Source organism: Impatiens glandulifera, chromosome 5 (genome assembly GCF_907164915.1).
Source record: "Impatiens glandulifera chromosome 5, dImpGla2.1, whole genome shotgun sequence".
In the NCBI taxonomy this organism is placed as follows: domain Eukaryota; kingdom Viridiplantae; phylum Streptophyta; class Magnoliopsida; order Ericales; family Balsaminaceae; genus Impatiens; species Impatiens glandulifera.
The window spans coordinates 48009311-48019276 of record NC_061866.1 but is presented as its reverse complement, the minus strand read 5'-3'; the positions used below and the strand labels follow the sequence as shown (position 1 = coordinate 48019276).

At 26.9% G+C, this 9966-nt stretch overlaps 1 protein-coding gene across 1 annotated transcript; it reads right to left on the bottom strand.

The window, feature by feature from the left end:
• Window positions 1-5256: 5256 nt before the first annotated feature.
• LOC124939550 (leucine-rich repeat receptor-like protein kinase PXC1) lies at window positions 5257-6756 on the bottom strand. The gene is made up of 2 exons (XM_047480013.1): window positions 6216-6756; window positions 5257-5858 (listed from the first exon to the last, which is right to left on the bottom strand). Exons 1-2 carry the CDS (start codon window positions 6754-6756, stop codon window positions 5257-5259), a joined length of 1143 nt encoding a protein of 380 aa, XP_047335969.1.
• Window positions 6757-9966: the final 3210 nt, after the last annotated feature.

The window sequence follows — 9966 nt, the reverse complement described above, 5'->3', positions numbered from 1 at the left end:
CTTTTCGTCAGACCTAGCGGAGAGAAAGGAGCCAAAAGGAGAATCAACGGGTAAGTAAGGGCATGGGCTTGATTGATATTTTTTTTAAAAAAATTTCTTTAATAAAATAATGGATTATTTGACCTTTGTTTAAAATAAATTATAATATTTTAGTTAATTATTTAATTAATTTGATAGTTAAAATAATAATAATATATTTATATACTTTTAAGCAATAAAAAAAAAAGCCTAGATGAAACCTTGAAGAGTTTATTTTATTTATTTGTCCAAAATAGTATAAAAAGTTAATGAATTATACATGAACAAAAATCAAAAAAGAAATTTAAATTTGTTTTTTAAAATTAGTAAAATATCTGACGCAATAAATATTACAGTAATTCTCTAAAAACCATTAACGTAGAATCATTAATACGTCGATGTGACGACTTCAAATGAAAAGAAAACAGAGGCTTCTCATGGTAAACGGGGGATCGATAAAAGGTGGATTGTCGATTTAGGGTGCGGACATCACGTTACTGGAGATTATTTTGTGTTCTCGTCGAGTCGAGTTCATAATGGGGGCGGTGACATTGTCACGGTAGATAACTCGGTTCACGAAGTTAAAAAGGAATGATCGATTGTCATTGAAAGCGACAAAGGAAAATCTATTACTCTAAAGAATGTCTACCACGTTCCAGGAATTCGGAAGAACCTTTTCTCGGTCGCAACTGTAGACGCTGGAAATCTTGTGTTGTTCAGTTCACACGATGTGAAGTTCTTAAGGAACGTGAAATAAATCAAGGCGAATGTGGTTCACACTGGAACTCGGGTAAATGATCTCTTTGTCCTTTCAGCTTTAAATTCGTACATAGAAAATGTGAACAACAAAAACACCTTCTTTATGTGGAATGCAATACTTGGGCATGTCAATATGACTAAGCTCAATGTTGTGTCTTGAAAGAAACTTGTCAAAGCAACTTCTTTAAAACAGGGTTTCATAGAAGAAAAAAAGAATAGGTTCCAATTGTTAGAAATTAAAGTAATAATAATAATTAATGTGTTATTTTGTTATTCAAGAACTTTTGTCCAAGTCTATTGGTCTTATCTAATAAATGAGACTTTTCATGTCTCTTACTTTAATGTCTAAGTTATGTTTTACTTTATATAAGTTTTGTAATTTATATAAGTTTTGTAATGGTGCTCTTATTTTAACAAGTACTTGTTTTTCATTCTCTAAAGTTTCTATTCACTTTCTAATAAGTTCTTCACGGTTCGATCATTGAAGTCCTGATTGTGACTTCGATACACAAATCTCAACGTTGGAAACTAAAAACGAGGGTTGCGCTCGTTGACATCGTTGCGGGACTTAACCCAACACCTTACGACACAAAATTATATTTATGTCGAATGTTCTATCAATACGTTGAAGTCTGATACGAGAGTATGTTAAAAGAATTTTTTTAATCAACTAACTAAAAATGTTAAATTTTAATTAGTTAATAAAGTAATTTGATGGTTAAAATAATAATAATATAATAAATATATACTTTTAATTAATAAAAAAACCTAGATCAAACCTCGAAAAGTTTATTTCATTTATTTGTCAAAATACTATATAAAGTTATTGGACTATTCGCGAAAAAAAAACCAAAGAAACAAATTTAAGTTTGTTTTTTAAAATTAGTAAAATATCTGACGCTAAATAATTATTGGACAACAAAAATATTACATTCATTCATTGATAATTCGACTTTGATTATTGGAGAACTCGGGACTCGTGATAAAAGAATTAATTTAAAAAAAATCTTGTAAAATTCCAATTACGAATTCATTTTACAAATTTGAATGTAAGAGCGTTTATAGAAACTCTTGAATAGTTGAAGAAAGTTGAATTGATACGGGGATGAAGAGACCTAATATAAAAATAGTCTCATTTTTAAACTCAAATACATATTACATAAGAAACAGCTGGAAAGAAGTTTTTTTTTATGAATTGAAAAAAAAAATAGATTCCAACTTCAACGATGACAACTAAACACAAGGGTTGTGCTCGTTGCCATCGTTGAGAGACTTAACCCAATACCTTACAACACAAAATTCTATTTATGTTAGAGAACGATATGAATGTTCTATATACGTTGAAATCTGATACGAGAGTCTGTTAAAGGAATTTTTTTAATCAACTAACTAAAAATGTTAAATTGTGAGTGACGCGATAATTCGTTAATATTTTAGTTAATAAAGTAATTTGATGGTTAAAATAATAATATAATAAATATATAAATTTAAGCAATAAAAAAACCTAGATCAAACCTCGAAAATTTTATTTCATTTATTTGTCGAAAATAGTATAAATCGTTATTGAACTATTTGCGAACAAAAATCAAAGAAGAAATTTAAATTTGTCTTTCAAAATTAGTAAAATATGCTAAATAATTAGTGGACAAAAATATCACCTTAATTCAATGATAAATCTACTTTGATTCTCTATAAACTAGTTATGTAGAATCATTCTAAAGCAAAACAGTTTGAAGTTAACCATTGGAGAACCCCGAGACTTGCTGAAGTTCACCATGCTTCTCAGTACTGATTCGTCCAGCATAGGGTGTTGAAGGTTTTTGATCCTTTTGTTGCGGGAAGTGATAAAAGAATCAATTACAAAAAAAATCTTTAAAAATTCAATTAGGATTCATTTTACAAATTTGAATGTAAGAGTTTTTATAGAAACTCTTAGAAATAGCATAAGCTAATTTGAAGAAAGTTGAAAGCAAACGAGAGGAATGAAAGTGATTGACACCGAAACTTAAGAGACATACAATAAAAATAGCCCCATTTTTTAAACTTGGATACCTACTACAGACGATACAGCTAGAAATAAGTTCTATCTAAGAATTGAACAAAAAAAAGAATAGGGTGTGAACCTCAACCATGGCAACTAAACACGAGGTCGTTGTCATCCTTGTGGGACTTAACCCAACACCTTACGACACGAAATTTACAACACGAAATTGGCAATATGAATGTTCTATCAATACGTTGAAGTCTATTACGAGAGTCCTATAAAGAAAAATTTTCAATCAACTAACTAAAAATGTTAAATTTTGAGTGATGCAATAATTCTTTAATAATTTAGGTAATAAAGTAATTTGATGGTTAAAATAATAATAATATAATAAATATATACTTTTAAGCAATAAAAAAACCTAGATCAAACCACGAAGAGTTTATTTTATTTATTTGTCGAAAACAGTTTAAAAGATTATTAGACTATTTGCGAACAAAAATCAAAGAAGAAATTTAAGTTTGTTTTTTAAGATTAGTAAAATATCTAACGCTAAATAATTATTGGACAAAAAAAATATCACCGTAATTCATCGATAAATCGACTTTGATTCTCTAGAAATCAGTAATGTAGAACCATTAACATAGTTAAAACGAAACAGTTTAAAGTTCATTGTTGGAGAACTCGAGACTCAATTAACATTAAGAACATCGGTGCCATTGCTGGAGTGATGGACACATGTTTCTCGGTACTTATTCGTACAACATGGGTTGTGGAAGTTCTTGATCTTTTAGTTGCGGGAGGTGATAAATGAATTAATTAAAAAAAAATCTTTTAGAATTCCAATTAGGAATTCATTTTACAAATTTGAATGTAAGAGTTTTATAAAGCTAATTTGAAGAAAGTTGAAGGCAAGCAAAAGGAATGAATGAAAGAGATTGATACCAAGGCTCAAGGGATATGCTATAAAAAATATCCACATTTCTTACACTCATATACATATTAGAGACAAAGAAGTTGGAAAGAAGTTCTATCTATGAATAGAAAAAAAGAATAGGGTTCCAATCTCAACGATGGCAACTAAAAACGAGGGTTGCGCTCGTTGCTCGTTGCGGGTTTAACTCAACATCTTACGACACAAAATTCTATTATGAAGAGGATAATATGAATGTTCTATCAATACGTTGAAGTCTGATACGAGAATATATTAAAGGAAAATTTTCAATGAACCAACTAAAATTGGTAAATTTTGAATGACACGATAATTCGTTAATATTTTAGTTAATAAAATAAGTGATTTGATATTAAAATAATAATATAATAGATATACATTTTTAATCAATTAAAAAACTTATATCAAACTTGCAAGAGTTCAATTCATTTATTTAATGAAAATAGTAAAACAAAAAGTTGATGGACTATGCGCGAAAAAAAATAAAGAAGAAATTTAAGTTATTTCTTTAAAATTTGTAAAATATATGATTAAATAATTACTGGACAAAAAATATCTCATTAAATCTAAGATGAATGTCCGTATCTCAATCAAATAACTAAAAATGTTAAATTTTGAATAGCGTGATTGATAATTCGAAAATAACCTAACCAAATAACATAATTTTGTATCGATCAACCTTTTATTATATATAAGACCGAATCCCTTCAATCAAGCCATAGTTAGCTATGAATTGATTTAGACTATTATGATAATTAGACATCAATTTGTGATTAAAGTTAAAGTTGTATAAAAAAACTAATAGGATGATAATGGTACCTGTGGATATTTTTGGACGAGTCGGGATGTATAATTTAAATCGGGATCGAGAATGTTTAGCAAGATAAACAACACCAAAACTCATACATGATTCAAAGATAAAAATAGATCACATCTTTTCTACCTAATGTGAAGTTTAGCTTTGTTTTCAGTTTTTATTCAAAGTTGCAAGTTGTATAAAAAATAAGAACAAAATATTAAATATATATTTTTTTTTTTGAGAACGAATATTAAATATTTGAAATACCCGTCGGGAAGAAGTAACCGAGTTATCTGAAAAGATTGAATAAGAGATATCCGAGAGGAATTACTTTGTGGTAGCACTTATGCTACAAATCAATTAAGGGCACTAGTATTAGAAAAGGAAATTTTAAAATATTTTAGTTTTAATGTGTCGGCAAATACACAAATTTTAAACGTCACTAAATATGCGTCGGAATGTTTTCTTTTTGGTTCTTACCGGCTCAAATTATGCGTCGCTATAAATGGTATCTCATGAACAAATCCATCTAATTATCCATTTAAATACCAACATTTATTTTCTCTACCAAATAATCTATTTTCTTTTATCCAGGCATTTCTAAACAACTATTTTTTTTAAAAATAATTAACTAAATCAAATCAGCTCTAAATTGTTTATAAACAAAATAAAACTCTAAACAAAATGTAAAAGAAAGGCAATAAAATAAAATAAGCTTCAAGTGGTTAATTACATGATATTTAATTATCCAATTTTGTCTTGCTCCGCATCTTCAAAATATAAATTTATAGGTGAAAAGTAAGGTGGTGGATCTTCCGGTTTGTTGTCAATTTCCTCTATCTTTGCGATCACCTCCCTTATTCCCGGTCTATTCTCAGCGAAATGCGCCACACATTTCAAAGCGATGTTGAGCAATGGATACGCATAAATTCCAACCTTCCCCAATCTCTTGTCGAAAACCTCAGCCGTCCATTCTTCTTTAACCATGGATTTCACCCATTTTGGTAGGTCTAGTCCTGTCTTTTCCACCACCTTTCCCGTTAGCAATTCCAATAATATGACGCCAAAGCTATAAACGTCGCCTTGTTTTGATAGGGCTTTCTCCGGGGCCATATAGCCGCTTGTGGGGAGGAAACATATACTCTTCTTGTTCATGAATTTTATGTAGCCAACCTCACTTATTAGTGGCTCATAGTTTTCGTTTAGTAGAATATTTGAAGGCTTAAGGTTTCCAAGGGCATTGGTGATCGAGTCGTTTTGGTGTATGAAATTCAATCCTCTTGCAATTCCATGTGCTATGGAAACCCTATATTTCCATGGGAACTCCCTCTTTTCATCTGCATTATCTGTTGCAAGACATAAACATTTTTTCCTAAATTAGTAGATTTTGTCAAAATGATTACCCTAATTCATATTTTTTAAATAAGAAAATCCATTAACATATATGGAAAATTAATACAAATTAAGCATTCACCCAAAAAAACATATGGAAACAACATAATTTGTTTCTTTTGAAAAGATAAAAGAAATTTTATTAATCTATAGGACTACTCGACTCAAATATCAACAAAATCTACAATGAAGTAAATTGAGAAAAGTGACTTAGGAGTTGTTTGAAGAAAAAAATCAAAAATATATTGATTTGAGTAAATGATGAGAAGTTAATTTATTAGAATTCAATAAAGAACCAATCAATTCCTTACCCTCTAGTAGGTTTAGTAAGCTTCCATTGCTTTGGTACCAATAAATAAGAAGCTTTTCTTCCATGGTAGAATTATTAAAACCCACAAGAGGAAGAAGGTTAGGATGCTTCAAATTGCCAATCTCCTTCATTGTTCGATCAAATTCCTCTATAGAAACCTGCAGTTTCTTCAGCCTCTTAACCGCGAAAACCGAACCATTCTTCTCAAGATTCACCTTATAAAGACTGCTACACAATGTCTGGCTCTTCAAGTCCGCCGTTGCCTCCAAAAGATCGTCCAATCCAAACCTCTTCCCCTCTTCGATGAAGAACACGAGTTCTGATTGCGTCGACTCGCACGAGTTTCCGATCACTTCCCTTGACTTTAGCGGCGGTGGCGTCGGTAATTTAAAAGGAGAAGGGGGAAAATTAATTTCATTACTATTTCGCCTGTCGTTGACAAATTTATTTTCTCTACTCTTTACGATTGCTAATAGTAAACCGAAGAAGACTATGGCAAGGATTAGTGATAACCAAATAAGATCATCAGAATCGCTTGCCATTTAATTTCATGGAATGGGATTCTTCAGAATGCCAGAATATTTATATGATAATGTTTGGGAAAACCAAAGTTGTTTTGTCATATGAATATTATAATATTGTCATGCAACCATTAGAAAACGTTATAAACAATAAGAAAAAAATACTAGAAGACAAGTATATGTAAATCAAAATAGATACTTTAGGAAAGATCGAGATCAATGTGACAGGGCGCAACAAGAGCTTATAAACAACAAAAGATCACAGTACTCAAAGGAATTAGGAGAATTAAAATCAAATAGAATGGAAAGAGCAATAGAAAAATGTCATGAGTGATACAAATTAATTCATAGTGGTTAATTTTAACAAAAAGGTGAATATAAGAATATAATATTAAAGCAACTAGACATTTGCCAGTAACCCCAGTCACTTCTTCCCCAATTAGTTTAGTTTGATTTTTTTAATAATATTTAGTTTTAAAATTCTTTTAAGCTTTATATATAGTTTAATTTTAAAAGTTTATCTAAATGTTGTTACAATTGAGAATAGACCCCTGTCAACATCAATTATTTTCATGTGTAATATGAATTTATAAGATTATGGTCAACATCATTGATATGTTTTTGTTTGATTATCATTTAGAGTGTGTTTAGTAAGTTTGGAATTGGTATTAAAATTGAAATTAGAAAGTTAAATTTTAATTCTTAAATTTGATTGATTATTTAATATTAAGAATTGAATTTAAAATTAGAATTCCAATATATCGTGTAATTTTAAATTCCGTCAGAATTGTAATTTATTTATTTTTTTAATGTTTTTCAAAATAAAATAATTTAATTTTTATTATTTAAAATACGATTAAAGTTTTATATCGATATTTTGTTTTTGAATTTATGATGTTAAAATATAGATGTCTTTTTTTTATTATTTAGTAAACTAATATATATCTATATATTTTTAATTTAAAAAATTAACCTATTGAACTGATATTTTGTTATTTAAATTTATGAAATTAAAATTTTGAACCGATATATTTTCAATAAAAATTGAAACTTAAAATATTATTTAACATTTAAACTGATTGGTTATGTTAAATTAATATTATATATATTAAAATTATTTTTTTCATACATAAAAATTGGAATAAAAATTAGAATTAAATTATAATTATATAGTTTTTAAAAATATATAATGTCAATTCTAAATAATTATGTAAACTTCAATCTCATTCCTCCAACCAAAGCTCAATTTGGGTTTGTATGAATAATCATTAAATTCACTGTTTTTTTTCACATAACCTTCCTCAATTATATTAATTAAATTATTAATCAAAATATTTTCTTAAAAATATTTATTTACAAATAATATATATTAATTACATTTAATTTTTTTATCAAATAATTTAAGTTTTTTAATCTTAATACATTAAAGATTATTTAAATAAATTATAAAGATGTTTAAATAATCTTGATAGATGACGACTAATAATTGAGTTAATATATATTAATTACATTTAATTTTTTTATCAAATAATTTAAGTTTTTTAATCTTAATACATTAAAGATTATTTAAATAAATTATAAAGATGTTTAAATAATCTTGATAGATGACAACTAATAATTGAGTTATTACGTTCCATAATTTAAATAATTAAAAGTATGAGTATATAATAAAAATTTAAAAAGTAAAATTATTTTAAATTATAAATTGTGAAAAGTTTTAAAGTAATGTAATTTGTTTCATCTCAATTTTCTATTTTATTATGTATATTAAAAACTATGTAATTATGTGAGAATAGTTTAAATAAAGTAAGAAGTTTAGTTAAATGTTGGAAAATAAAGAACTTAATCAATAGGCTTTGAAGTCAAATTTGTTTTAATACAATATTAAAATTAATATATATATTTTTATTTTTTTATAAATATAATTTATTATTAAAATATGTATGTTACTGTCTTATATTATGTGTGAATATCATTGTTATTTTTTATATATCGACACGAGTCAGTACACCACGATATCGTCACGACGATGACACAATTTATAGAATCGGAGGCACAAATATTTATGGGTATATTATATACAAAAATTCAATTAAAAGAAAAAAATTTGAAATTGGTTTTTAATATAAATTTAAAATATATTAAATAATTATTTTAAAAAATAACAAATTAAAATAATAAATATATTATATCGAGAAGCTGCCCAACAATATAAAGTGGACCGGGACAAAAACTCACGGTGACACAATAACCCTACCGTGGGAACATGTTTAGTTTGACACGAATTTGACATGCCGTTACCCATCTATATTTCTTCTTCCATTAATTATAAAAATAGTATTTTATTTATAAAATATATATAAACTTATGTTAAAATAAAAAATATAAAAGAGATAACATTAATACGATGTCTTGTCACTGATCTCAGATACCATGTCAGAAGATTCTGTCCACAATCCACAATTGATACAGTGTTTGTCAGACAATTTTATCAACACGTTTTTGTGTGCTGACATTCATAGGACACTTGTTCTCCACGTTAACATATTCTAATATTTTAATTCCATATTTACATTTTGAATTTTCTAAAAAAAAAAATCAATTTTAAAATAAAACATAATATATATTTGTATTATTAAAATATTTTTAAATACTAATATTGCTTTAATTATTTAATTCAAACAAAATCATATTTTTTTAATAAAAAATATTTTTAAAAAAATTGAAATATCAAACATATATATATATATATATATATATATATATATATATATATATATATCATTTTATTCCAATATGAGAAAATAAAACTCTATTTCACTTTTTAAAGGAGACATATATGAATACATTTTTTATTTATCAAAATAAATGAGTAGAATTATTTTCTTGGATTTTTAAAGAAAATAATCTTGAATTCTCAATCCATCTTTAAGTTAGAAGATCTATGAATTTTAAATTTAATGTACATTTTTATTGACTAGATTTTGTACCAAATAGTTAATTATTATATCATTTTTTGTTTAAAATATATATGTAAATAATTTTTTATATATATATTTCAGTCCTCGTGTGGGATGTTTCATGGGAATCATCGACAACGGCCACGTTGATTCAAACGGTCAAAAGCACAACTATCAACAGCACAATCCTATCTGTTCTCTCCCTAATTGGCATTGCTTTTTGACTTCACATTTCCCAATTAAATTAATATTTAACAACCCAAAAATTTCT

Bases quoted from the DNA above. Each gene is read 5' to 3' on its own strand.
- LOC124939550 (XM_047480013.1), bottom strand. From the start codon at position 6,756: ATGGCAAGCGATTCTGATGATCTTATTTGGTTATCACTAATCCTTGCC. The intron at 5,859-6,215 runs GTAAGGAATTGA...GTCTTGCAACAG, and splicing joins CTTACTAAACCTACTAGAGG to ATAATGCAGATGAAAAGAGG.